General features: G+C 59.7%; 1 protein-coding gene across 3 annotated transcripts in view; it reads left to right on the forward strand.

The window, feature by feature from the left end:
• Positions 1-5676: 5676 nt before the first annotated feature.
• Positions 5677-27547, forward strand: part of PRKCZ (protein kinase C zeta) — a 101421-nt gene continuing 79550 nt past the window's right edge. The window contains exons 1-4 of one of the 3 annotated variants that reach the window (XM_086715439.1): positions 5677-5961; positions 8685-8806; positions 9599-9688; positions 11492-11542. In XM_086715439.1, coding sequence (XP_086571565.1) covers positions 5891-5961; positions 8685-8806; positions 9599-9688; positions 11492-11542 — 334 coding nt within the window. In that variant the 5' untranslated portion in view covers positions 5677-5890. Of the gene's footprint in view, positions 5962-8684; positions 8807-9598; positions 9689-11491; positions 11543-24327; positions 24572-25157; positions 25262-27547 lie in introns of those variants that run through there. The other 2 variants (XM_086715441.1, XM_086715440.1) reach the window with 2 other exon arrangements.

Raw genomic sequence — 27547 nt, forward strand, 5'->3', positions numbered from 1 at the left:
GGCGTCCCCACCGGCCCCGGCAATCCCGGCCCTGCAACCCTGGACAAAGCGCCGGGCCACCCAGACCCTCGGTGTCCTCGTTCAGAAAACGGGCCTACGAAACCCACAGCCTAGGGGTCCTCCAACGGGCAGGGTGCAGACCCTGCAGGTGCCGGTGCCTCACTGTCCTCGCTTGTACGATGGGACGACAACTGCAGGGCTCGTGAGAGTTGCTGAATGCGGGAAGCCACTGGCACAGCAGGATCCAACCCTTCCGGACCGTCGGTGTCCCGGGGGGCGGTTCGGCCCTGCAGCCCCCCACCCAGCAAGCCACCCTTCCTTGCTGTCCTGCCTCTGCCGGAGGTGGGCTCTTCCGGCACCCGCTCCAGTGCGTGCACGCAGGAACACCCGTGGCGCACAAAAGCGCACGTGCAGCACGCACAGGGACCCCACGCGGAACACACAGACACGCGCACGTGCACAGGCAGGCCGTATCCACCGGGGTCCGGTCGGTGGTTTCCAACAGAGACCAGTTAACATAACGGGCCATTAAACTTGGCCAGTGACCGCAGGCAGGAGGCAGGACTGGTACCCGTGGGCTGAGGGGCCGCCTCTCCCCAGGCCGGAGTCGGGCCGCGTCCCCGGCGGGGGGCGGGGGGCCCAGGAGGCGCGCCGCCCACGCGGCCACCCACCCGGGCCCGAGCGGCGCGCGCGCGCGCGCGCGCGGGGCCCCGCCTCCGGCCGCGTCCCTCCGGCGCCCTCTGCTGGGAGAGAGGGAGGACGGCGGCTCCCGGAGCCAGGCACCTGCCGCGCACAGGCTGGCCCCGCTGTGATGAACGACCCCGCCCAAATGTCAGCAGTGCCCAGGGCGACAGACCCTCACCCTTGTCCTGAAGGAATGGCATCTAGGCCCCCAAGTAGGGAAGGGGGAATTTGGAGCAGAGAGGCAACCAATTGGCCACTGGCACATAGATGCACACGGATGCCCACAGACACAGATGTACGGGAAGCATCTGTACGGACACACACGCGATGCGGACGCCGAATGTGAATGGTCGCACAATACACACGGACACACACCCGGGCCGAGAAGCCCACGGAGACGAAGGCATCCCTCTCCTTCTCCCTCTGGGCAGGGCCTTGCCCAGTGAATGGAGCAGCCTTTTCTGGAAGCTCCCAGGGCCCTGTCGCTGGCTCCCCACCCTCCTTGATGTGGCCCTCGAGGCCCCTCAGGGTCTGCTCCAGCAGCCTCTCTAGCCGCGCCTCCACAGCCTCCGGCCCATACTGCTCCCTGGGGCCACAGAGCCTTTGCACAGGCTGCCCGACCTGCCTCTCCTGCGATCCTTCTCCACCACACACGTGGTCATCCCGGTGACAGGCTTTCTTCCAGGGATCTGGTCAAACCTGCCTCTCTCCAACAGACTGCCATGTCTGTGTGACCAATGACCGTGGCCAGTCTCCCCACCGGCATGCAGGTTCACGGGGAGCAGCCATGTCTGGCTGAATCCCCACCGTATCCAGGCACCCAGCGGGCCCTCGGCCAACATCCGTTGAACAAATTAATGAGCGAGTGGAGTGAATGTTGTCTCTTGAGCCAGTTTTTCCAAATCCCATGATCCATGACAAAGGAAGGAAACACCTGCTGTCCATTCCTCCCTCAGCCATGCGCCCAGCAAACGTCCTGTCCCTCCCACAGCCATGTGTGTGAGCAAACGTCCTGTCCCTCCTGCAGCAGGAGTCTCACTGAGCACAAGCCCCACCTGCTTCCACCCTTCCCCTGAGGCATCCCCGAGTCGTTTGAGAGTCCTCATAGAGAGCTTGCATTGAAGATCTGAGGGTGCCCTCGGTGGGGCCTGGCTGGGAGGAGCCTTGACCCAAGGCCTTGCAGCCCTGCTCTGCCTTCCACCGGGCCTGGTCACCCTCCTCGCCCACCAGCCCCACACTTACTCTGGGGGCCCGGGGGGCCAAGACAGGGACACCCTCCCAGCCGGGTCTGCTGGGGGAGGGGGGGGGGCAGGGGACCAGGGCTCGCCTCCCCTGACACCTTTCTGTGTTGTTGGGGTTGTGTGGCAAACCTCCATCACCTTTGTAATCCGCGTAAAAAGCCCGCACCTTTGCGCATTTTCATTTTGGAAATAATGTGTTTGTCATCACGAAGGTACGTGAGGTGTTTGCGGGGAGACTTGGGAAACGCAGAAGCTGCTGATAGGCAGCCCCAGGGCCTGTGGCAAGTCTGTCCTTGGGCGTCCACGGCCACCGCCCTGCCCACCCTCCCAAGCTCCCTCGCTTGGCGGGCCAGAGAGGCGGGAACCCTGCCCGGTGACACTCGGAGCAGGACCTGAGGGGCTGGGAGGTCGGTCTGGAGCCGGTGGTTCTGAGGGGTCTGCACCTGTTCATTCATTCACTCGCTCACTCGTTCCCGGATGTGCCAGAGACACCGTGAGGGTGCGGCAGCGGCCTCTGCTGACCGGGTCCAACCCCCGCCACGTGTGGAGTGGGGACTGGATGGGAAATGTGGGAACAAACACCTCGTGCCCGTTGCCAGGGCCCAGGGCCTGCGGCACCACCCGCCTGTTTGGTCAGGGCCACGCACTCTGTCCTTGAGGCCCTAACTGTCGGGCGGGGGGCGGGGGGCACCCTCTGGGGGCTGTCCATTGGCGGGGGGGCAGGTGGGGCTCAATGTTTTAGGAGCTGTTTGCCGGGAAGGACACCAAAGCCCCCCACGCTCGGGGGAGGCCCTCAGGGAGGTTTTCCGGGCCCTGCAGATGACCCGTGTGCCCTCACCCCGGCCTGAGGCAGGAGGTGGTGAGACCCAGGGATGGAAACCTCCCCAGCCCCCCTCCTGGAGTAGGCCTCTCCTCCTCCCCCAGCCCTGCTGGAGACCAGAGACCCCACCCTCCAACAACCCCCGACCCGGCCCCCAAGCTCCGAAGCTTCAGGCCCTTCTCCGGACTTCCCTCCCCGGGATTGAGGCCCCGGGGGTGCTGCAGTGACCTGGGTGCCAGCCTCCAGGAGAGAGGTTCACATGTCAGCTGAGATCTGTAGGGAAGGCCAGGGCACACAGAGGCACCAGGACCCTCAAGGCTTCTACCCCAGCAAGGGCTTCCTGGTTACAAAGGGCTGTGGGGCCACACTTGGGCTGCTGGTGTGCACTGGGACGGACATCTGCCGGCCCGTCCTGCCCGCAGTGGGGGGTGGGGATCAAGGCCTGGGTTCGCTGCCTCCTTCTCTGCCTTTGAGGGAGGCAATCGGAGTGCCAGGGAGGTGCGGCGGGGTCTCGGGGGACCCCCTCCGCCGGAGACGGCCCGTGCCCACCGAGATGCAACCTCGCTCTTCTCCACTGCCCGAGGTCATGTCCAGCTGGGCTCTGGACGGCTGCCCAGGGGCTGACCGAGGGGCCCGACTCAGGGACAGCTGCGTCCCACACACTCGTCTCCTGGGTGCTGGTCACGTGGCAGATTCCCCCTCGTCCCCATGAGCACCATGCTGCTCCCTGACATGACAAACCCTTGTACCCCATTCCCCTTCATGTGTGGCGGACCGCCACAGACCTCTGTGTGCCCGTGCTGGGGCTGTGGAGGAACCACCCATCGGGCTGGGGCGGGGGGAGTAATACAGGCATCAGGGATATTAGGTGGAGACTCAAAGGAAGTGTGGGTCTGGGCGAAGGTGCTTCTGGGAGATGGAACAGCAGGTGCAAAGGCCCTGAGGCAAGAGGCAGTAAAGTGACCAGGTATTGGAGGGGATGAAGTTGGTGGGAGACGAAGACAGAAAAGAATGGGGTCCCAGATCCTGGAGGGCCTGGAGGGCCTATGGTCTTTTCCCGAGGACAGTGGGAATCCTGGGGGTTTTGAACACCAGCTAGGTGGACACGGACTGACTTATGTTTCAAGGAAACTGGAGGCTGCTGCAAAAATTCCTGCACAGAGGATGTGGCTCGGACCGGGTGGTAGCAGTGGAGGTGATGGGCTGTGGTAGGAATCTGCAACCACGTTGAAGGTCAGGCCTCCAGGGTTTGCAGATGGAGGGGTGCGGCTATAAGAGGGAAAGGAGGTTTTTGAGCTGAGCACCTGGAGAGATGGGGCCGGCACTGGCTGGACGAGGAAGAGCGTGGCCGAGGGAGGTTGGCTGGAAATGGGAAGCGGGGCGGGGGAGTCTTTAAGAGACCAGGAGGAAGCAGCAGGGGAGAAGGCAGAGGGCAGCATCCTAGGGTAAGAGCTTCTCAGAGGGGCCAGACCATGTATTTAAAACACAGGAGGTGGTAAGGACACTGGGGGGATGGGGGGGGGGGACCCGACGCTGAAGAGAAAGTGACAAGGGAGAAAGTGGAGGTGAGGGCGGGCCTCCTGGAAGTTATGCTGTAAAGGGAAATGGGCAGGGGCAGGTGCCCCAACCTTTTGTTTTTCCAGAAGGGAGAGTTCGCAGCATCTTAGGTACGTGAGAGGTGAGCCTCCCACAGGTTTCTCTGAGTCCACGTCTAGGCAGAATATGGGGTCCATGACCATAAAGACTGTTCACCTGGTTCTCCAGGCTCACCCGCGAGCGGGGTACCAAGAACGTGTCAGCGCGTGTCTGAGGAATGAGCCCAAGCAAGAGAAGCCCTTACAATTGTCCGAGTGGGGAGTGAAGGCTTGGGGGTCAGGGGTTGCCAGCGGGGGTGGGGGTGGGGTGGGGGAGGAAGGCAACAGGGGGTGGCTCAGAGAGGAGGGGGTTTGGCAGGGGTGAGGGGACAGCAGACCTGAGTCTGGGGTGCCCACCTGGTGCCCGGGCGAGTTTCTACAAACAGCAGACTTAGGCCCTGTGGATGCGACCGGTAAGGGATGGGGCCTGGGAGGCCGCCCCTGAGGGGCGTGGGCCGCGCCCAGCGCAGGCTCTCCAGACCAAACGCCACGGGGTTATTAAGACCCAGAGAGGTCGTGGATTCAGACATGAAGGTCATGGGCGACGTGGCCAAATGCAGTGTCCCTGTCCTGGGCGGAGGCGTGAGCTGGAACCGAGGGAATCGCCAGCTAGTGTAGACGAGACTCCTGGCAATAGGGTCACGGACCCGCAAGGGGAGGAGGGCAGCCGGGGCCGGGAGAGCCAGCCGAGCCGGACCCTCCCCGTGACGCTGGCCGGGGCCTCTGCTCCCGCCCCTCAAGTCACCGGCGGCTCCTTCCCACCGTCCCCTGGCCCAGCGGCTCTCGGGCTCGCGCTCGCCTCCGAATTACCCGGGGCTTGTCCGCACAGACTGCAGGAGTTTCGATTCTGCGAGTCTGGGCGGGGGCACCCAAGACAGCTTGCGTTTCCAACAGGTCCCCGGGGCGCTGCAGCGCAGGGGCCCCGCCTGGGCAGCGCGGCCCCTGGAGCCCACTTCGCGGAGGGGCCGGCGCTCGGGGCCCGCGGGGCGCCGCCTCCGGTTGCCGGGCAGAGCCGGGCCGCGCGCGCCTCCATTGGCCGCAGGTGGGCCGCGCCCCGCCCGACAGGTAGTCCGCCCCGCGCGGAGCCATTGGGTCGCGGCCGCCGGGACCCCCGGGGATTGGCCCAGGTGGCGGCCCCGCCTCGCCCTCATTGGCCGCAGGTGCCACCGCCCCCGCCCCGGGACCGCCCGTCCCGCCGATTGGCCGCCCGCCGGGCCTCGGGTCGGCCATGTTCCGACCCCCCCTCCTCCCCCCGCCCCGGGCCTGACGCCGGGACTCTGTGCGCACACCTCGCGCGCCCCCGCTGGCCGTGCCCCCGTCCCGCCCAGCCCGCCCCCCAAGTTCCGCGGAGTTGGCCGGACCCGCGCCCCGGGAACCCGGCGCCGCGCGCCCGCGCGCGCCCTTCCGCGTTCCACCGCGGGCCCCACCTGGCGCCCCGGCCGGCCGCTGGGTCCCCGCGCCATGGCCCGAGCGCCCGGGGCGCGGCGCTGACGGCGGCCGGGGAGCGCGCCATGCCCAGCAGGACCGGCCCCAAGATGGACGGGAGCGGCTGCCGAGTCCGCCTGAAGGCGCACTCCAGCGGGTGAGCGCGCGACGCCCGACGGCGGGGACCGGCCCGGACCGGGGGACAGAGCCAGGCGCGGGGACCGGCCCGGACCGGGGGGCAGAGCCAGGCGCGGGGACAGGGGGGCAGAGCCAGGCGCGGGGACCGGCCCGCACCGCGCCCGCCGTCGAGGGCCGTGTCGCTGCGGCGCGGGAGGGAAGGGACGGCGAGGGCCCTCGGGGCGCAGGGGCGCCGGGGAGGTCCTGACGCGCCCTCGCCGAGAGGCAGCCGTGGACGGGGCGGGCGCCCCAGGCGCCCTTGGACGTCGCTCGCGGGAAAGGTCGCGGGGTCCTCTGGCGCCGAGGCTGGGGCGCTGCGGGCTCCGGCGGCCGCGCGCGTCCCTCCTTCGCTCGCACTCGCCCCGAGGACTTTGCGGCGCGGGAGGCGGCCCCGGGCACCGCACTGACACATTCCCGCCTCAGCTGGTTGGACATCAAGGCCACAAACCTGTAAAGACTAAAGTTTTCGTCAAGTTGTGAAAACTCCTGGTTGAGTTGTAAGAATCAGGGTTTCCTAAACTTTCCCCAATTTAGCCGGCCGGAGTTCTAAGAAAAGTTTAATGACCCAGGTCCTGGGTGCAAGACGCAGGTTAGGGGCAGTGAGCAGCCCGTGGTTGCGCGAATTGGGGCGTGGTGGGGGTTCCCTTAAGTCTCCGGGAGCGGTTCTGTCGGGACCGGATCTTTCGGACACCGATCAGCTCTGCGTCCGCGCGCGTCGCCCTGGGCTCCACCTGCTCGCTGTAAAACGGGGCGAACGGGCTCCTCACAGAGGTCAGAGGCCGGGAGCGCCCGGTACGGCCCGGGTAGCGCCCCACACCCAGCAGCCGCGGGGCAGGACTGCGTGGGGGGGGGGGGGGGCGGCGGGGACGGTGCCCAGAGGCCAGATCCTGCCTCTGGCCCCGGGCGCGCGCTGTAGACGAGGCTGGCGGGAGAGCTTCCTTGCATCCGTGTTGGTCTCCAGGGGCCCTGAAATCGGACCCGGCTGTCCGAGGGTCACCGGTACCGGCGCTGGGAGGGGAGCGCATCGCTCGCCTGGCGCGTGAATTTGGCCGTCTTGGCCATAGTGGCTTGCCACGGGGGCATCTCAAAGGTTAGGGTTAGAGTTAGGGTGCATCGTCCCAGCTGAGGAGGGGCTTGCGGCTCTTGAGCTCGTGAGGGCACCTTGTTTGGGGTGCAGGGTCAGACCTCTCCTGTCCTTTCTGCTATCCTCAGCTGGGTTGCCTGGGAGCAGGGTATGTGTGGGACAGTTGGTGACAGGGCTCCAGGGAGGAATGATTTCTGGGGAAGGATGGCCAGTCCGCCTGAAGAGGTCCAGGAATCCTGTTTCTGGCCTGGAAGGGTGGTCTGCCCATTAAAACTAGTTCTGAGGCTGTAACATCCTGGCTTGCTGGTTAGTAAACTGTGGAAGGCCTGTCACAACACAGACGCCCTCTTCCCAGCCAGGAACTGTGGGATCGGTCGACAGCCACTTTGTGAAAACTCAAAGTGGATCCGCAGCGAAAGGAAGTCCATACCCCAGCAGCCTGGGTGGGTGGGGCCTGCCCCCCCCCCCCCAGCCTGCCTCCAGGGTGGGGCACTGAGGGCAGGGATGGAGGCCCTCGAGGAGGGTCCTGGGCAAAGTTGACTGGAGCTCTTGGGGGTTCTGGACTGAGCCACCACTGCCCCCACCCTGCCCCTGACTTTGGCCCCTGGAGAGCGCTTTGGTTACCGCCAGTAATGTGACCTGTTGAGTCTTTCCCTGGGCTGATGTGGCCCTCTCGTTCCTCCCATTCCCTACCTCAGCTCCCTCCCCTCCCCTCCCCTCCTCCCCCACCTCTCCCCTCCCTGGCCTTCCCCACCCTCTTCCCCTCTTCCTCCCCCTCCAGGCTGTGCAGACAGTTCCCGCCTAGCCCAGCTCCTCACCCCCACCCGTGCCTGCCCCGTGTGTCTCCCAGGGCCCTTGGGAGGCATAGGCCTCCGAATGCAGCGAGGATGCATTCTGGAAAGCACCCACCAAGGTCAGCGCTCACTTACCCAGGCGGCAAGGGTCCAGGTGGGGCTCTGTCCCCGATGGGACTGTGCTGCCACCTTCCTGGCCGACTGTTTGGGGCAGAGGTCAGACACGTCGAAGACGCCATTCTTAAAAATAGGGGGCCCCCAGCTTGGCCTTGGAAGATGTGCTGTGACTGGGGTCTCAGCAGGGCCTGGCAGCACCTGTGTCACGAGGAGGTTTCCAGGTGATGTGGACCCGAGTCGGACGCTCTGCTGGGTGGCCTCTCAGCGCCCGCTTTCCTGAGGTCACAGGAACAGCCATGTGGGTCTTCCCTTTCTCCAGCTCAAGCCTGGGCTGCTGTCCCTGCCGTCAGCTTTGGGGGAAGGTCTGAGGAAGCCCGTGGGCTTGAGCTGAACACGCTGGGCACACCCCCCACCCCCTCCTTTGATGGGCAAATAACCTGGTCCCTGAGCAAGCGCTTGCCTGGCTCTTCCCGATGCCCCTGCCTCGTTCTTTCCCCCCAGTTAGGCAGGACCCTGTGCAGAATAGATCTTTCTGTGCAAAGGCATTCGCGGTAGTGACTAAAGAATAAAACCGGACGGTGGTTCTGGTGGGGGTCCTGTAATATTTTGTTTGGGAAATGTTTCATTTAATCAACTCAGTTATTAATAAATCAATAGTATTTGATTTAAATGTGCTCCTTGGTGAACCGCGTGCGTCCTCTGCCCCAGGGACATCCTGATCACCAGCCTAGACGCGGCGATGACCTTCGAGGAGCTCTGTGAAGAAGTGAGAGAGATGTGCAGTCTCCACCAGGGGCACCCGCTCACCCTCAAGTGGGTCGACAACGAAGGTAGTCCTTGGTCTGGCAACGACAGACCGGAAACCTCCACACGTGTGCCCGCGGGAAGTTAGGTCAGCCCTGCCTCAGGGAGGTTTAAAACTATGGAATTAAGCTGGTTAACCGCCAGCTTCCCTGGGGGGATGCTGGAAGTCATTTCCGGGAAGAGGCTGCCTTCAGGGAAGCTTGGTTTGGGGGCTGGGAAGGGAGGAGAGCCCCCAGGGCAGCGGGGAGAGGGCTGCCGGGGTCTCGCTGCCCCGCCTGGGCCAGCCCTTGCCCTCCTCCCTGTTCTTCCCCTCTCGCGTTCTGGGTTTTCCAGTAGGTGATTTGGAAAGGTGAGCTCTCTTCTGATTTTCCTTTTCTCAGGGAAAGCAGGAGGGTGAGTAGCTAGGGCCCCGCGGTGCACACATCTGAGAAAGCTGGGGGGTGGGGGGCAGCTCCCGGGGTATGGGTTCTATGCGTCTCTGTGTTCCTATCCAGGATGGGGGTAGGGAGTCTCTGCTTTCGTCCAGGACTGAGCCAAGAAGAATGTCCTTTATCTTGCCCGACCGAGAGTTAGCACGGTTTTGCTCTCCAGGTGGCCTTCTCGGGGCTCAGGGTGAACTCACTTCCCTCTGGGGGATCCACCGGTTCTGATGTGGGGCCCTGGTCAGAGCTGATTCCTGGTCTGGCTGGTTCTTGGACTTCCCAGCTCTGCTGTGGGCGGCTGGTCCCGAGCAGAGAGACGTGGCCTTTCCAGACTCGAGTTGCACCCCTTTGCCGTAGGCCTGCGGTGACCTCAGCGATGTCTCTTGCCCCGCCTAGGTGACCCCTGCACTGTGTCCTCCCAGATGGAGCTGGAGGAGGCCTTCCGCCTGGCCTGTCAGCACAGGGATGAAGGGCTCACCATTCACGGTTAGTGGCAGCTGGAGGGGTGGGGTGGTTCCACTGTGGTCTGGGGAGATGGGAGCCCAGCGTCCCCCAGACAGCCTGGGGGACTAGAGGCCACGTGGAGGATCATGGTTTAAAATGTCGGGATTCCAGAGAGAATTTAAGGATGTCGGATACAGTGCAGCTTGGGTTTTTTTTTTTCTCTTATGTTTTATTAACCCAAATAAAAACTGCTGTGGCTGATAGAAAAGCTCCTGCTCACTGGACACAGGAGCCTGGGTTCTGGTTGCTGGTCCTCATCGTCCCCATTCCCTGGAGGCCAGCATCTCTGGGCACATCAGAGGCCTGGGCTCGCTCACTGGCCTCCATCTGTCCCCGTCCCCGTCCCCAGCGAGGAGGGCGGGGGGAGCCCGGACGGTGCACAGCACCACTGTCTGGGGACAAGAACTTCCCTGTGCCTCTCTCCTGGCTCACAGCGTTCCTCAGCCCAGTAAGCTCAGAGCTGGGTTACACGTTGAGTCACGTAAGTGCGAGCTGTTATCATTGCAGTATAGCCTCTGTAAATTGGGGGTGTCAGGCTGCCCCCCCAGCACTTTCGGGGTTCTTTTTAAAAAAAAATTTTTTTGGGGGCGCCTGGGTGGCTCAGTCGGTTGAGCGTCCGACTTCAGCTCAGGTCACGATCTCGCGGTCCGTGAGTTCGAGCCCCGCGTCGGGCTCTGGGCTGATGGCTCGGAGCCTGGAGCCTGCTTCCGATTCTGTGCCTCCCTCTCTCTCTGCCCCTCCCCCGTTCGTGCTCTGTCTCTGTCTCAAAAATAAATAAAACCTTAAAAAAAAAAAAAAGAATTAAAAAAAATTTTTTTTTTTAATTTATTTTTGAGACAGAGAGAGACAGAGCATGAACGGGGGAGGGGCAGAGAGCGAGGGAGACACAGAATCGGAAGCAGGCTCCAGGCTCCGAGCCATCAGCCCAGAGCCCGACGCGGGGCTCGAACTCACGGACCGCGAGATTGTGACCTGAGCTGAAGTCAGGCACTTAACTGACTGAGCCACCCAGGCGCCCCTACTTTCGGGGTTCTGTAGGGTGTCTGAGCGTGGTTCTGGCAGCTGTGGCCGACCAGCCACGTCTGCATTCCCTTCTACACGGAGCAAGGGCAGCGACCAGAGCTCAGGACCAGGGTTTCTGTGGGACCATCATTGTCCCTGCTACTGGGGTAGTGGGTGGGTACAGGATCGGTTCTGAGGCTCTTTATGCAAATGTGGTTTATAAACTGGAGGTCTCGCCCCGCCCACTTCCTGGCGGTAAACTTTCTTAAGTTGCTGCCGGGACACCGTCGGCTAAGGTGCTTTAAAAAGCCACTTCTATTTTCTAGATTAAGGGAAGGGTTGTTGTTTCAGCCAGGGTTTAATACTTTGTAAGCTTCTGTTTTAATAATCTATTATGGAAGCCCAGGGTATATTTTAAGATACTTCATTTTGATTCCACTTGAGTACGAAGTGGAATCTAACGTGCTTTCCAAAGTCCCTCTGTGAAGGAGGTGTGTGTCCTCCCCTGTCCGTGCTGGCTAACTGCTGCGCACCGGCCGGCTTCCTTGGGCGGCTCTGTCTGAGTCCCCCGACGGCTTTCGCCCCGAAGTTTTCAGTGGACTTTGAATTCCCGTGAAAGGGGGTTTGACGTCGGTGTGGTTGGGCTTCCACGGTTGTGCCCCGTGAGCATCTCCTCAGAGGGGGCTTGTCAGCCACGTGGCCTTTGTGTGCGAAGCCCGACTCGGAGCAGGACCTTCTGCAAAGTGCGCCGAATGACAGACTGCTCTCTCTCCCTCTGTCCAGTGTTCCCCAGCATCCCCGAGCAGCCAGGCATGCCTTGTCCGGGAGAACACAGTGAGTACATTTTCCTGTGACTCGTGTTGCATGTTCTGGCTCGAATTCGTGGCCCATCGTGTCGGGAATGTGGAGATGGGTGCCTTGTGTGGTCCGTGGCTTAGGAACATGTATCCTCCTGCAGCGACCGGGGGCAGAGCGCGTGGCTGATGCGGCCTCACGTGGTTGCCGTTGCCCTTGTGCGTGGCCAGCGAGTGCTGCCCTCCCGGCGCTGGCCTGTCCGTCGGTGCCGTAAGGAAAAGTCAGGAAAGCCCTGATCTCCCTGAGGAGGGAGGGGCCGGGCTGGGGCATCTGCCCCAGCTGCTGCCACGCCTGCACCTGGTCGTTTGCCCCTTCCTCAGGCCGTCTCCTCGTGGGGCTGTTGGTAGGGGATGGAGTCCCAGGAGCAGTGGGGCCGGAGGAGAGCTTCTGACCTCGTCCCAGGGGCCATCGGACCCCAAGCAGGCAGAGCACTTCCGTCCCACCCTGTCCTTGAAGACAGGGCACTCATGTGGGGCGTAAATCACTCACCAGCCACCCAGACCCTCCCCCGGCCCGGTGCCCTGCCCTCTGTGTTGTGAGCACTGACCTCCGGGCCGGCCTGGGTGCCTGCGCGTTGGGCTCCCCTCAGCCCCTTCCCAACAGGGGACCTAGGGGCGGGCTCTGGGTCAGCCTCTTGTCGGGTCCCTTGGTCTGTGCTGAGGTCCTGCGGCCCCCTGGACCCGGTGGAGGTATTGAGTGGGTTGTGTGCGTGAGTGTTGGGCTTAAAGCACTGGGGCTGAAGATAGACTCGGGGACCCTTCGTGTCAAGGAGAGAGTGGCTGGTGATTGGGGAGTGGCCTTGGGGCTTCCAGAGGGAACTGGGGACCCTGAAAGAGCAGCCAGAAAGGCTGTGGAATCCTGGCAGGAGTGGAGCAGGGTGGTCTGACGGGGGCAGAACTGCCGCGGGGCTGGCTGGACGCGCTGCCCTGGTGGGTGGGCGGGTGCTGGACGTGAGGGACGGTTTCGGGGAGAGCGGAAGAAGCTATAGGGGCACGTTCCTTCATTCAGTCGTGCCTGTGCCTCCGCGCCCGGCACTGCCAGGCCGGGTGCGGGCAGCAGGAGCCCCAGGACCTCCCAGCTGGGAGGCAGGCGACGGCCAGATAAACACCTAAACGCTCAGAGGGGGAGCAGGGGGCAGGGCGGGCCGGGTGAGCCTGCAGCTTGAGAGTTGGAGGCCGGGAAACTCACTGAGGAGGGGGTGGGAGAGGGGCTGGCCCGTGAGTGAGCCGTGGAGGCCAGAGGGCCGACCTGCCAGCCGGGGGCGGGCCCTCCTGCAGGAGCCCCCCCCCCCCGCAGAGGGGCACCCAGCTGTCGATGGGAGTTGACCTGGCCTTGTGTGGTGGGCTCAGCCTCTGGAGTGCAGGAGGGTGGGGGTCCTGCCCCCAGCGTGGTAGGCGTGGGAGTGCCGGGCAGTGGCTGTGTCGCTGTGCAGGAATGCAGAGAATGTAGGGAGCTTCTCGAAAGCACCGTCCTTGAGATGCTTTGAGGGGTGGCTCTGGAGCTTGGATGACCACTCAGCCTTGCTGATCATACCACCGGCACCTGCAGGCAGCCGGTCCCAGGGAGGGGCTGAGGCTGGCTGACAGGTGCTGTCTCCCCCCGCGCACGGATCCCGGCCGCACACACCCACACCCCTGCACCGGGCACACAGGACAAGGGCTGCCTCACCCTGCTGGCCAGGAGTGTGTGAGCAGAGCGCCTTCCTCATGAGCGTCCCCTGGGCTCTGGGCTCTTTGAGTGTTGGACTTGTCCCCAGTACTTTGCTCTTCTGGCTTGATTTTAATGCCAAGAAAAAATCTGTTCTGGTCACCGATGGCCACGGTGTGCGGTGAGATTTTGGTGCCTGTGTGGGCACTCACGTCCAGTGTTATTGGTCAGCACACCTGATGCCTGGGGAGCGAGAAGCGTCAGACAGGTGCCAGGTGAGTGGCGCCCCAGAGCTGTGTCGGGACCACGAGAGGAGGGCTGGACGGACTGATGGACGGATGGGCGGCAGAAGTGCAGTCCCGCGGTGGCACCTGGGCACGTCCAGCTGGAAGGGCCACCCTGCACCATCTGGCCTGTGCCCACTTGCAGCAAAACACCGTCCAGCACATTCTATTCGGGTTGTTAATCTGAACTTAGTCGTTTTTATAGAGTTTCACAAGATCGTGTAAAGTACACATAACATAAAATGCACCGTTTGGGCCACTGTGGAGTGAGTGACTCTGTGGCAGTTAGGACATCCAGTGTTGTGCCACCTCTCCCTCCCGCCCGTCGGCGGCCGCTCCCCATTCCCCGCTCCACCCAGCCCCCCACGGCCACGGCTTGTCGCTCTGGCTCTGGATTTACCTGCTTTGGACATTTCCTGTAAATGGAGTCATGGGAGGTGCACTTTGTCACTGACCTCTGTCCCTTAGCATGACATTTTCCACCTTCATCCCTGTTATGGTGCATGTCAAAACCACGTTGCTTCTTTTCCCGGTTTTTTACTGTGGTAAATTACATACAGCGTAAGACTTGCCGTCTTGACCATTTTTTTAAGTTTATTTATTTTGAGAGAGAGTGCATGGGTGTGAGCAGGGGAGGGACAAAGGGAGAGAGAGAATCCCAAGCAGACTCCACGCTGTCAGCGCAGAGCCCGACGTGGGGCTCGATCCCGTGAACCATGAGATCATGACCTGAACCGAAATCAGGAGTTGGATGCCCCCCAGGTGCCCCTTGACCATTTCTAAGTGGCTGGTTCGTTGATATTAATCACATTCACCCTGTTACACAACAGTCAGCACCATCCATCTCCCGGGCTCTGGACTCTGGATCTCAGCTCAGGTAGTGATTCCATGGTTCGTGAGTTCGAGCCCCACGTCTGGCTCTGCACTGAACCTGCTTGGGATTCTCTCTCTCTCCTTCTCTCTCTGCCCCTCCTCTGCTCGTGCTTATTCTCTCCCTCTTTCAAAATAAATACGCAAACATTAAAAAAAAAAAAAATTGAAGCTCTGTTCCCACCGGCACCTCCCCCAGCCCCTGGTGGCCACCCTGCCGCTCTCCGTTCTATGACTTTGACTAGTCGAAGTACCTCACGTAAGGGGAGTCAAACAGGATTTGTCTTTTTGTGACTGGTTTATTTTACGTAGCAGAACGTCCTCAAGGTTCATCCACATAGCGAATGACCTGTAGCATCACAGGATTTCCTTGTGTTTCTAAGGCTGAATGATATTCCATCGTATCCATGGACCACGTTTGGTTTATCAGCCACAGGTGGACACTGGGTCGCTTCCTTGCTTCAGCTCTTGTGAATCGTGCTGCTGTGAACACAGATGTACAAATATCTCTTAGATCTTGCTTTCAATTTTGGGGGGGGGGTGATATATACTCAGAAGTGGAGATGCTGGGCCATATGGTGTTTCTGTTGCCACACTGGCTTCCACACTGTTCCCACCAGCTGTGCACAGGGTCCCAATTTCCCCACATCCTCACCAGCACTTACCAGTTTCCAATTCCTTTTTTTTTTTTTTTTTTTTTTCATTTTAGTGAGTGAGCGAGTGGGGGAGAGGGGCAGAGGAAGAGAGAGAGAGAATCTTAAGCAGACTCCACACTCAGCACAGAGCTCCACACGGGGCTCCATCTCCCGACCCTGGGATCATAACCTGAGCCGAAATCAAGAGTCAGATGCTCAACCGACTGAGAAGCCCAGGTGCCCCTCCGTTTTCTGAAGCATCCCCATGGGTGTCAGGGGGCCTCTCGTAGTGCTGACCCGCATTTCCCTGAGGGTGAGTGACGCTGAGCATCTTTTCCTGGGCTTCTTGGCCACGCGGTGTGTTCTTTGGAGAATGTCCGTTTGTGTCCTTGGTCCGTTTTTGAGTGCGGTTGTTAATGTTTCTGCTGCTGGGTTTGGGGAGTCCTTCTACGTTCTGGGTTTTAACCCTTCATCAGCTGTATGGTTGCACATACTTCCTGCCACTCTGTGGGTCGTCTTTCCGCTCTGGATCGTGTCTCTTGATGCACAAAACTGTTAACTTTTCATGAAGTCCAGTTTGTCCGTTTTTGTTGTTTTTGCCTCTGCTTTTGGTATCCCATCCAAGAAACTGTCGACTACAATGTGGTCAAGTTTTCTCCTACGTTTTCTTCTAAGAGTTTTATAAGTTCAGGTGTTACATTGAGGTCTCTGATGCATTTGGGGTTAATTTTCGTATATGGCGTGAGGTGTAGGGGTCCAGCTTCATTCTTTGGCATGGGGACGTCCAGTGTTCCCAGTGCCTGTTTGTTGAAAAGACCAACCTCTCCCCATTGAACGGCCCTTCTCAAGAGTCACCTGACCCGGCGTGGGAGGGTTGGCTTCTGGACTGTCTGTTCTCTTGGACGTCGAAAGTCTGTTTTTATGCCAACATCACGCCGTTTTGGTTACTGTAGCACGTTTTGAAATCGGGGAGTGTGAGGGCTCCGGCTTTGTTCCTTTACAAGATGGTTTGGCTGTTCTGGGTCCCTGGAGATGATTTTTAGGATGAGGATTTCTGTTTCGGCAAAAACCTGTCGTTGGGCTCTTGCTAGGGGTTGCATGGAATCTTTGGTTGGTTCGGGTGGTATTAACGCGACGACGACGTGAAGCCTTCCGGCCCCTACACGCGGGATGTTTACTTTTATTGTCTTTACTTTCAGCACGATGTTGTAGTTTTCAGTGTGCAAGTCTTTGACCTCCTTCGTGGGTTTAGTAAGTACTTTATTCTTCGTGCTATTGTAAGATGGGAGCGTTTTCTGAATTTCTTTTTTTGGGTTGCTCGTTGCTTGTGTATAAAAATGCAGCTGATTCTGGTGTTGGCTTTGCATCCTGCTGTTTTGCTGAATTTGTGTATTAGTTCCGACGACTTTTTTGTGGGATCGTTAGTGTTTTCTGTATCATCTGTGAACAGAGATCATTTTACTCTTCCCTCTCCAATGGATGTGCTTTTATTTATTCCTTTTTCTTGCCTGACTGCTGTTAGAACTTCTAGTGTGTGGAAGAGGGGAGCAGACATCCTTGTCTTGTTCCTGATCTTGGAGGAAATGCTTTCAGTCTTTGAGCACTCAGGGAGATGCTTGCGGGGATGTTCATATATGGCTTTTACCACGTCGAGGTGCGTAGTTTCCTTTGTGGCCATAATGAGACTTGTATATGGTCTTTGTCGCCAATTTCTGGCTGAGCTCCTAAGTCCCTGGGAATCTCCTGGGCAAGTCTTTTGTCATTCTTGGTCATGGGAGTGTCATTCTTTAAGAGTACCTTTTGCACACATTAGAATTTATGATAATGAGGGGGTTTGGGGTGGGGCCTCTAGATAGCCTCAGGATGGGGCGGTGACCAGAAAGACCTAGTGACTAGAGCAGTTTACAGTCTTCCCCCGACCTCTTGGGAGGGGAGAAAGGCTGGAGGTTGAATCCATCATGTCTCCGTAAAACCCCGGGAGGAGGGTGGGTGGGGGCGGTGTCTGGCGGTGACCCATGGAGACGTGGGCACAGGGGCTTGTCTAGAGAGTGTGGAAGCCCCACGCCCTTCCCCCACACCTTGCCTTGTGGATCTCTTCCGTCTGTCTGTTGCCGAGTTAATCCAGTCACTCCAGCAAATTAATCCCACCTGGGAGGGGTTGAGGGAATGCGCCATCTGTAGCCATTCGGTCGACAGCACACAGTTGACAGCCTGGATTGGTGACTGGCCTCTGAAGTGGGGAGGCGGCGGTCTCGTAGACCGAACCCTTCACCTGTGGGATCTGGTGCTGACTTCAGGTAGAGAGCATCAGAATTGAGTTCACTGCTTGGCGCTGGGGGTAGAAAACACGCGTGGTGCCTTCTGTTCCTTGTTTGCCGAGGATTTTGTTGTTGTTGTTTTAAAGGTGAAGTCACTTGGGGGCCTGGGTGGCTCAGTCGGTTAAGCAGTTAAGCGTCTTGGTTTCAGCTCAGGTCATGATGTCACGGGTTCGTGAGTTCGTGCCCCGTGGGGGCTCTGTGCTGGCGGCATGGATCCTGCTTGGGATTCTCTCTCTCTCTCTCTCTCTCTCTCTCTCTCTCTCTCTCTCTCTGCCCCTGCCCAGCTCATGCTGTCTCTGTCTCTCTCAAAAATAACTAAACGTAAAAAAGTAAGTAAATAAAAGAAGGAGTTTTTGTCAAGAGGATATGGAACTACGTTCCATAGAGTTGGGAACTCTAACATGCAGAAATTCAGCAGCTTCAGCCTGAGGTCTTCTAGCATCTCTAGGCCTAAATAAAAACTGCCTATTTAGATTGGAAACATTTATAGTGTCCATGTCTACAACGTGAATCTGTCTAAAACCAGACAACGCCAGACTTTCCAGGAGCTCCCATCCTAAGCCACCACCTCCAGTGACTAGAACTTTGCGAGAATCTAACAAAGACTGGAGAGATTTGGTGCTCGGCTGGAAATCAGGGTGTGTGAAGGGTCCGGATTGCTCCAGGAACTTCCTTACATGGTTCCTGAGACCTTCCCAGTCCCCAGGGTCCCCACACCCACCATCGACAGCCATCTCTCAGCCAGCAGCTCCCCTGTTCTCCTTCTCTCCGCCTCCCCATCTGCCATATTCTCTCCCTTGTTTGTTGAGTATTTTTACCATGAAAGGATTTTTATCTTCATGAAACGCCCTTTCTTTGCCAGTGGAGCTGACCGTGTGGTTGTGTGGCTTTTCCCTCCATTCTGTTCATGCGTATCGCACTGATTGGTCGTTCCCATGTGGAGCCATTGCTGCGTTCTGGGGCAAATCCCACTTGGTCACATGCTATGGTGCTGAGTTCTGTTTCCTTTTGCATCAGTGATCATAAGAATACTGGTCTGTAGTTTTCTCTTCCTGTAGTGTCTCTACCTGGCTTGGTATCGGGTTACACCGGCCTCCTAGAATGAGTTCACAGATTTCCCTCCTCTTCAGCGTTTTGTAAAAGTTTGAGAAGGATAGATGTTAGTTCTTTAAATGTTCTGTAGAATTCACCAGTGACGCTGTCTGGGCCAGGGCCTTCTTTGTCGGGAGATCTTTGATTATTGATTCAATCTCTTTACTGATTGTAGGTCTGTTTATATTTCCTATTTCTTTTTTTTTTTTTAATGTTTGTTTATTTTATAGAGAAATCCTTTTTAAAATTTTATTCATTTACTTATTTATAGAAGCCATGTTTTATTTTATTTTATTTTTTAATTATTTTAATGTTTATTCTTGAGAGAGAGAGAGAGAGAGAATGAGTGGGGGAGGGGCAGAGTGAGAGAGAGAGAGAGAGAGAGAGAGACAGAATCTGAAGCAGGCTCCAGGCTCTGAGCTGTCAGCACAGAGTCTGATGCGGGGCTTGAACTCATGAGCCATGAGACCGTGACCTGAGCCAAAGTTGGAGGCTTAACCAACTGAGCTACCCAGGCGCCCCTTGAGAAATCCTTTTTTTTTTTAATGTTTCTTATTTATTTTTGAGAGACAGAAGACAGAGTATGAGTGGGGAGGGGCAGAGAGAGAGGGAGACACAGAATCCGAAGCAGGCTCCAGGCTCTGAGCTGTCAGCACAGAGCCTGACGCAGGGCTGGAACCCACGAACTGCGAGATTGTGACCTGAGCCAAAGTCGGACGCTCAACCGACTGAGCCACCCAGGAGCCCCAAAAGTTTGTCAATTCTGTTGATCTTTTCAAAGAACCAACTCGTTTTCATTGATTTTTTTTTTTTTTTCTGTTGTTTCTGTATTTTCCATTTTGTTGATCTCTGCTCCAATCCTTGTTATTTCCTTCTTCCTGCTAGCTTCGGGTTAGTTCCATCTTCTTCCAGTTCCGTAAGTCGAGAATTTAGCTGGCTGGCAGGCGACCGTCCTTGGTTTCCGGTGTTGGTGTTGGCTCCACAGCGGCAGGGCCCCCCGCGCCCCGCGCCTCTGGTTTCGTCCGTCTCTAAGTTAGTTTTATTTCCCTTGTGATTTCTCTTTTGATCCATCCGCTGTCTCATTGGTGGACAGGGAGACTTTTCCAGATTTCCTTCTGTGATTTGCTTCTGACTCCGTCCTGCTGTGGTCGGAGAAGACACTTTGTGTGACATTTATCTTTTAAAATCCATTGAGAGGGGCGCCTGGGTGGCGCAGTCGGTTAAGCGGCCGACTTCAGCCAGGTCACGATCTCGCGGTCCGTGAGTTCGAGCCCCGCGTCGGGCTCTGGGCTGATGGCTCGGAGCCTGGAGCCTGCTTCCGATTCTGTGTCTCCCTCTCTCTCTGCCCCTCCCCCGTTCATGCTCTGTCTCTCTCTGTCCCAAAAATAAATAAAAAACGTTGAAAAAAAAAAATTTAAAATCCATTGAGACTCGCGGCCTCACCTGTGGTGTCCCGGAGGATGTCCCGTGGACGCCTGAGAACGTGGGTGCGGCTGTTGAGCGGAGCGTTGTACGTGTCTGTGAGGTCGCCTTGCGTTGTTGTGTGAAGACCTCTGTGTCCTTATTACCTTCTGTCTGGATCTGGATCTCCCGCAGTGTGTTTATCCGTTCGCGTGTTGGTGGGCACTTGGCTGTTGCCCCGGCTGCTCTTTCTGGAGAGCCCTGCTGTGAACATTCTCCCGCGGGCTCCAGGCTTCAAAAGTCCCAAACGGGTAGCTTGGTTTTGGCCACACCGTACAGTTTGTACTTGCTGAGGCATCATCGGGGTGAACTGTCAGCAGGGTCCCCTGAGCGTCCCCCCTTTAGAGGCGGCCTGACTTCGGTCCAGCCCCGGGTCCCGTGCGAGCTGACCTCAGTTGCCTGAGGTTGCCTGTCGGGTGCAAGTGATGGGGTGAATGTGCTCTGGGGGTTCGGCTGCGAGGCCAGGCTCCCTGCCGTCAGCAACGAGGGCCCCGCAGGAGCCGAGTGACCCAGGAGGGTCCCTCCCACCAAGTGGCAGCACGTTTCCGGGGCTTTCTGGGACGAGGCCTGTGGCACAATAAGGAATTAAGAATCCTGGCAGTTTGGGCGGCCAGGGCTCTGTGGGAGAGGTGAGCAGGCCACCCGTGGCCCTGAGGGGACCCGCAGTGAGGCAGGCCTGGGGTGGCCCTAGCAGTTTGTTGAGGCCCAGAAACAGTGTGGGACGCCTACCTGCCGTTCCAGGCCACCCGAGGCCGAGAGGAAGGTGGTGGCTGCACAGAGGGGCTCTGTGGCCTCGCGAGTGGCTGGGCCTCACTCCCCGTGCGCAGCTCCGTTCACAGCCACACCCGCCGGTTCTCATTCGGGCGGGCTCTTCCCGGCACTGGTGTGCAAGGCAGACATCGTCGCCCAAGCCGCTCCTCTGTCTCGTGCCTTTTTGTACCTCCGGTCACGCAGAAATGTTATTGTTGTGAGTTTTGCGTGTTCAAATCTGTTAATATTTTCCTTTCTGGCTACCCCAAAGGGCAGACTTTTGTTTTTTGCGTTTAGGTCTTTGATCCGTCTGGAACGTGCATGCGTCTCGAGTGGCCCCAGCTCTTGGGCCCGAGATGCAGCATGCCTGGCTCTGGTTTGTACCTGGGGCTCAGGGAACCTGGGCTTTTTTACCCGCAAGATGCAGCAACTGTCTCACTTGGGAGTGGGGGGGACGTTACTAATGCATCACACACGCCTGGGCCATGGCTCCCTGGAAGCAGACGGTCACTGTGACAAACAGCAGAGCAGTGCTCTTAACTGGGGGTGTCACCAGATGAAGGGGGTGGGGCCGGCCCGGTGAGGGTGAGGGCGAGGGTGAGGGTGAGGGTGAGGGCGAGACAGCGGAGGCTGCGTGGGCTTGATGGTGGGCGGGGTCCGAGGTCCCTTCCTGGGAGGGGCCGCCCCTCTCTGACTCCCCAGCCCCAGGGCTGCTGCAGCCAAGGGCCACCAGCGCAGCACAGCGTTGCCCTGCCTGGGTCTGAGGCCTGAAGTCTGAGCAGGGGGCTCCAAGAGGGCGCCTTCGGACTCTTGGCTCCTGGTGGTGGGCGCTGCCTCTTCCCTCCAGCTCCTCCCCCGAGTGTCTGTGACTCCGCCTCTGTCTGTAAAACAACGCGAGTGATGGGATTGTATGTGCTCAGTAAGTGCTTATTCAGCATGTCCGTAGAGGACTGAGGCCCAGGTGGTGGACTTCAATGCCGTTAACAAGAGGGGCCCATCCTGACAGTGAGAGAGGCTCCCTGCCGGGGCCTCTGTGATGCCCCAAGGGGGCTTCCTGGAGGAGGAGGAGTCTCGCCTGACTTAGAGCTGGACTGGGCCCTGTAGACAGGCTCCCTTCTTGGGCAGGGGCAGCAGAAGTGGCTTCTGGGCCTGAGCCTGGCCCCCGGGGCAAGGCCTCTGTGGTTGAAGGGAGGTTGTATCTGGGTCAGGACCCTGAGAGGTCAAACCCACCCCCCAGCGTGACCCTGTGGGTCTGGGGTTGGCCAGGACGATGATGTGAGCTTGCCTTTATCTGCCCTTTGTCTGCTGCCCTGTGGGCTGGGACAGGCTTCCTCACCTGTCGGGAGCCCCAGGCGTTTGGGAGCTTTTGAAGTCCTACCAGCTGCTGTGGGGCGGGTGGTAACAGGCCCGGCCCCAGGCCATTTCCACTTCCACTCCCGGGAAGGAAGGTTTCCACAGCCTGAGACTGAGATGTTAAAGGTGGGTATCCTGACACAGGCTGACAAATGTTGCTGACCTGTGTGGGGGGACGCTGGGCTCACCTGGACACATCTGTCCAGAGGCTCAGAGGAGTAGTGGCCCCAAAATAGGGGCTGGGTTGGGGCTGGTGGGGAAGAGCTGTGGTGACGGGAAGGGGGTGGCAGAGAACCTCTTGCTGGGCCGTGGCAGGACCCCCGGGCCAGGCCCAGCCTCACTCCCCTGGCCCTGCTCTCTGGCTCCTGCCTGCCCCGCCCATGGCCCAGGGCACAGTCTGGCTAGAAGCTTCCCTGAGGCTGGACGGCTGCCTGGAGGAGGGTTACTCAGGGAGGGGGACTTGGCTGGGCGTGACCCACACACCAGCCGGGCGTAGAGTCTGTGGTGTAAGAAGTGTGTTCGTGAGACCGGAGAAGGTGGTGGGTGTAACACGCGGGTGCTCACAGTGCTGCTGGTCCAACCCTCAGCTCCGAGGTGAGCCTGCTGTGTGGCTTCAGGCAGGTGGGTGTGCCTCCCTGGGCTTCCTTTCCCTGTAAAGGGGTCTGTACTAGTGGCCACCTCGCGGGGCTGCGTGGGGGCTCCAGGAACGAGCTGAGTCTGCGGCGAGGCCAGCTTGCCCCCACCCCCCGCCCGCCCAGCTGGTCAGGCGTATAAGGGCCCTGCAGGCGGTTGTGGGTGCGTTTGGCCCTGCAGGAGGGTTGTCAGCAGTACTGGGAGGAGGGAAGAGCCCAGGGGTGAGGGGCTCTAGGTTGGACCAGTTGGTGGAGCAGGGACTTGGGGGCTGAAGCCCTCCGGCGCATAGTCCTTCTGGAATATGCCCATTCCCTGCTATTTATAGGTGTGTCTATTGTTTTCATAAAAATGGTGTTTCATCCACCTTTGTCTCAAATTACTTGCAACAAACTCAAAGCTAGTCATCCAACTAGTACCGGCTTCCGGCTTCCGTTAGATAGAATTAGCAGCCGGCCAGTTGAGCCTGGGTTTTCTGAGATCTTCGAAACTGGATGTTCTGGTCCGGATTGAAGTGTACGCTTGGCTTGAGGACAGGGGCTGTGCCCTAAAGCTCAAGGCTTTGCTTGCGGTGGACTTGGGCTACGTTGGGGTTTCCCGCTGAGCCATGTGTAGACGTGGTGGTTCAGTTACTTTACGACTTTGTAGTCTCAGCCAGGGGTCTGCACACTTTCTGGAAAGGCCAGGTAGTAATCAAGCGGTCTGTGCCCCAGCGCCTCAGCTGCCTTAGACAGATGAGCCACAGGGGCTGAAATTTCTCAAATGCGTGTTTTGTGTAAATTCCACGTTCTTGAGAAATTACAAGCCATTCTTAACTTGATGCTTGGAGCCCCGAGCCTGTGTCCCCCAGCCCTCGCTCCCTGTGGTGGAGACTCGGGGGCCCTGGGCCTCGGGGGGAGCCTCAGTGTTACCTTCACGGCTCGCGGTGTGTGAAATGCCTTCCCGTGGCCACTCAGCGGCAGGGTGATTGGAGCCCCCAAGTGACTTCAGGCCCCACTGTGAGCGACTGACGGGGCTGGAATTTGAACCCAGAGCTTTGACGCTGAGTCTGTTCGTGTGCAGGAGCGAGCACAGATGTGGGAGCCCCGGCGCCTGCTTGTAAGTGGTGGGTGGGGGTGTTCGAACCAGGCGTGTGCAGGTCTCGGGCAGGGTGTGTTTTGGTGCTCGGTAGGGGAGAGGTGGCCCCTGAGCCCCCAGCCCCCAGCGTGAATCCCGGCCATGGAGGGTCATTGCAAGTCCAATGACTCCAGGCAGGCTGGACGAGCTCCCCGGCCTAGGCTGACAGTGTCTTTTTCCTGGGGTTTTTGGGAATTGGAGGGAATTGGGGGTGGGCTCCCCTGTAGCCACGATGGCCGGGACCGTGGCTTCTGTCCCCCTTCCCTTCTGGGGCCACGGCACCCAGGCCTCGGGACGCGTTCTGAGTCTCTGGACCCGGCGGGGCGGTGGGGGGGCGGGGTCACTCGCACTCAAAAGGCCCCTGCTTTCCCGCACCCTGCCCGGGGGCCTGACCTGGGGGGGGGGGGCACAGCCGCCTGGGCCCTGTCCCCACAGACACTGCACTCCAAAGGCTCTGAGGCCGAGCTGCCCTCCTTGTGGCCGCTGCCCCGCGTCCTCTTTCAGGACCGTCCTAATGCAGAGATGCTTGTTTTCATGTGACGTCAGCTCCTCGGTATCCAGGCCGTGTTTTAGTTGGTGCCTCAGCTGCCGGCCCCAGCTTCCCAGGGGAGCCGGGTACCACCCGGCCTGGAGACACGAGGAGGCAGGGATGTGAGAGGCGGGGGACGGGCCGGCCAGCCTGCCTTTAAATACCTGCTCCTCGCCGTTGAGCGCACCCTGCCCGCGGTGGGCCCGGAGGGGAGCGGAGGGCAGCGCCGGCGCAGGGAGGGTTAGGAAGATGCCTCCCTTCACGCCCACCGCTCCGTAGAGCATAAAGAACCCTGTGCCGAGCAGGGGGGGGAAGAAAGCCCGGTGAGTAATGCACATCGCTTGTGCCTTTCTGTCCGGGGCTGCAGGCCCCGCGCGAGGCGGCGATGCTGCCCGGCGGCTGGGTCCCGGCCGGCGGCCTGGCCCGCAGCCTCGGCGCCGCACAGATGTTCCAGCCACGGGCGCCGGGGGCAGGGATGCGGCGGCCGGGCGGCCGGAGGCTCCTGTTTCCGAGCTGACAGGCCCCGGAGGAGCTGCCGACACGGGGGGTGCCGGAAGGAAACGTATCCCCGGGAAGCGACGCGCGGCCTGTCAGTGCGGCCGGGCGGCCCCGGGAGATGAACGGCCTCGCGGTCCTCGGGGGGCTCTGGCCGCAGGGAGCGTGGCTGCGGTGGGGGGGGGGTGGGGGGGGCTCGTCCGGGCGACTCCAGTCCACCGTGACCGTGCGTGAGCGCCGCCGGCTGCTCCCTCCGCATCGCTGCGGGCGAGGGGTCCGCGGGGCCGCCGCCCCCGGCCGCGGCCAGCACCTGCCTTCCCGCACCGGGCCCCGCAGGACTGCTCCCGCTGTGCGTGCCCCTGCCGGTCCGGCCCCGTGTTCGCGTTGACGACAGCGTCGTGTCGGAGCCTGGGCGGCTCGGCCGGTGTTGACGTGCCCGGCTCGCTCCAGTGGGGTCCTCGGGTGTCGGCGATGAGTGTGGGGCCAGCGTCCGGTTTTCCGTGCTGAGATGGTCGGAGGTAGACCCAGATGCGCCTAGGGGCTGCTCGGTTGCTGGTGGGGATGTGGGAACGGGGGTGATTTCTGACGTCCATTTTGCAAGGTGTTTTTGTAAAAAACAACAACAACAACAACAAAAAAAAAACCCAGAAAACAACCACAGCAGGCACCCCCCCCTCCCTGGGGCTGGCAGGGAGCCGACGGCCTGGGGGGACGGGCTGCCGGGGCGGATGGGATGGCCCCTCGTGTGGACGGTGCCGGGGTGATGGGGAGGCCTCTGAGCAAGCCCACCCCTCCCCCAGGAGCAGGAGGGATCGTCCCTGTCCTGCCAGCCCGGGTCACAGGGGTAACTCGTTAGTTTTGGTCCTTGAATTAGGAAATTCAGGGTGTGCTGATGGGTGCGTGGGAGAGGAGAGGGAGCAGGGGTGTCGGCTCACGTGTGTGCTTGCCAATGAGGAGAAATTAGCTGTGTCATAGTTTCTTGGGATGTCTGGGACATCTTGGCCTCTTTCCTTCCGTGTGGTCACGTGCTGCTAGTGCGAGGCCGATGTGAACCCTCACGGTGCTGACCCATTGCGGGGGGACCCGGAGCTGGGCCTGAGCAGGTGGCTTCCGGGGCCTCAACAGGGTTTGGTCAGAGCCAAAGAGCAGGGACAGGTTGGGGGAGCGAACCCCCCAAAAGACCCCAGTGTGTGTTGCTGCCGTCAGAGGGGTCTGGGCTGTGTTTCACCTGTGTCTGTCCTGGTCAAATCCGCGTGGGGTCTCGTATCCCTCCTGTCTTAGCGCGTCAGCCGCCGACAAGGTGCCATCACAAAGTTTAGAGCCGCTGACAGTCATGAAAGGAGTTGTGTGTGCCGTTTGCCCAACTCTGCGGGGAGTGTGGTCCTGCTGACCTTCCAGACATCGGCTCTGGGCCGCCTGGACACCAGTCAGTCACCCAGAGCAGCCGAGAGCCCTGGATGGTTCCCTCCGCACGGTGGATGCCACCCTCAGTCCCTCCTGTCAGGTGTCGCCGTGGTGCGGACGTGGGCTTGTCCGTAGTTCCAGTGGGCACTCCCTGTCCCCGAAGCCGTCCATATTCCTGCCTTGTCCCCTCTGCTGTTTGTGTAGTGGCAAAGGCCACATCTCGTCTGACCACCCAGATGTTACAGACTGAGCCCCTGTGGGTCGAGCCACCGGGTCGGAGCTCAGGGCGGCGGGTGCCTGGGGTCAGGCTCCAGACTCCTGAGGGTCCAAAGAGCAGGCCAAAGGTGTTTCCTTTCCCAGGACTGGGAGCTGTTTCAGGGACACGCTTTTCTGGGGAGAGGGGGAGCCAGCCCAGTCCTACTGAGGATAAACCTCTATTCCAGGTTTGATGTGTCTTTGGTGTTTATATCCAACGAACAAAGGTGTTTTTTTTTTTTATAATTTTTTAACTGTTTATTCATTTATGAGATGGAGAGAGATAGAGTGTGAGTGGGGGAGGGGCAGAGAGAGAGGGAGACACAGCATCCGAAGCAGCTCCAGGCTCTGAGCTGTCAGCGCAGGACCTGACGTGCCGACGTGGGGCTCGAACCCATGAACCGTGAGATCGTGACCTGAGCCGAAGTCAGACCCTTAACTTACTGAGCCACCCAGGCATCCCGAGAAAGTTTACTTTTTGTGCCTCCCCCTTCCTTGCTCACGGCAAAGAGGAGTTTAGGGGCCAGGGTCTGGGTGGGTCTGGCTGGTCTTGCTTAATTAATCCCTGCTGCCACAGGGCCTTTGCTTGTGCCGTTTCCCTTGCTCTTGCAGAGTGAGTGGCACTTAGGGCCACTGTCCCCACAACCACTGCCCCTAAGAGTTGGATGGGCCTTTTGTGTTCCTGTGGGGTCCCAGCTCTAGGCCCAGGGAGCCCACTCTGTAAGTGTGTGTTGCTTTATGGGAGGGACAGAAAAGCAAAGTAAGCCTTCTGAACCAATTTCTCATCCAGCGTTGAGATTGTTTTTGGTAATAAAGTTACAGCACGGAAGACAGCGCCGCAAAACCCCCACAGGTGTATTTGGAGTGGCAGCTTATTTTTAGGATTATCCTAAATAGGTAGAGTAGGGCACTTCATCTACGACTGGTCTCTGTGTCTCCTTCTGTGTCTTTGAGGCCTCCAGGATGACCCGGCCGATTTGTCCCCACCCCAGGCAGCCGAACTGTGACCCGGCAGCTCTGCCACTTCCCCTGAGCAAGGTTCAGAACCAGGAGAGGCAGGAATGCCTAGCTGACAGCTAAGGAATCTTTCAAAGGCGCTCTGCGTGCAGTCGGACAGAGACGCCTGCTGACCCAGCCTCACGCTG

This window comes from Puma concolor, chromosome C1 (genome assembly GCF_028749965.1).
Source record: "Puma concolor isolate L17-30 chromosome C1, mPumCon1.1.hap2, whole genome shotgun sequence".
Taxonomy (NCBI): Eukaryota; Metazoa; Chordata; class Mammalia; order Carnivora; family Felidae; genus Puma; species Puma concolor.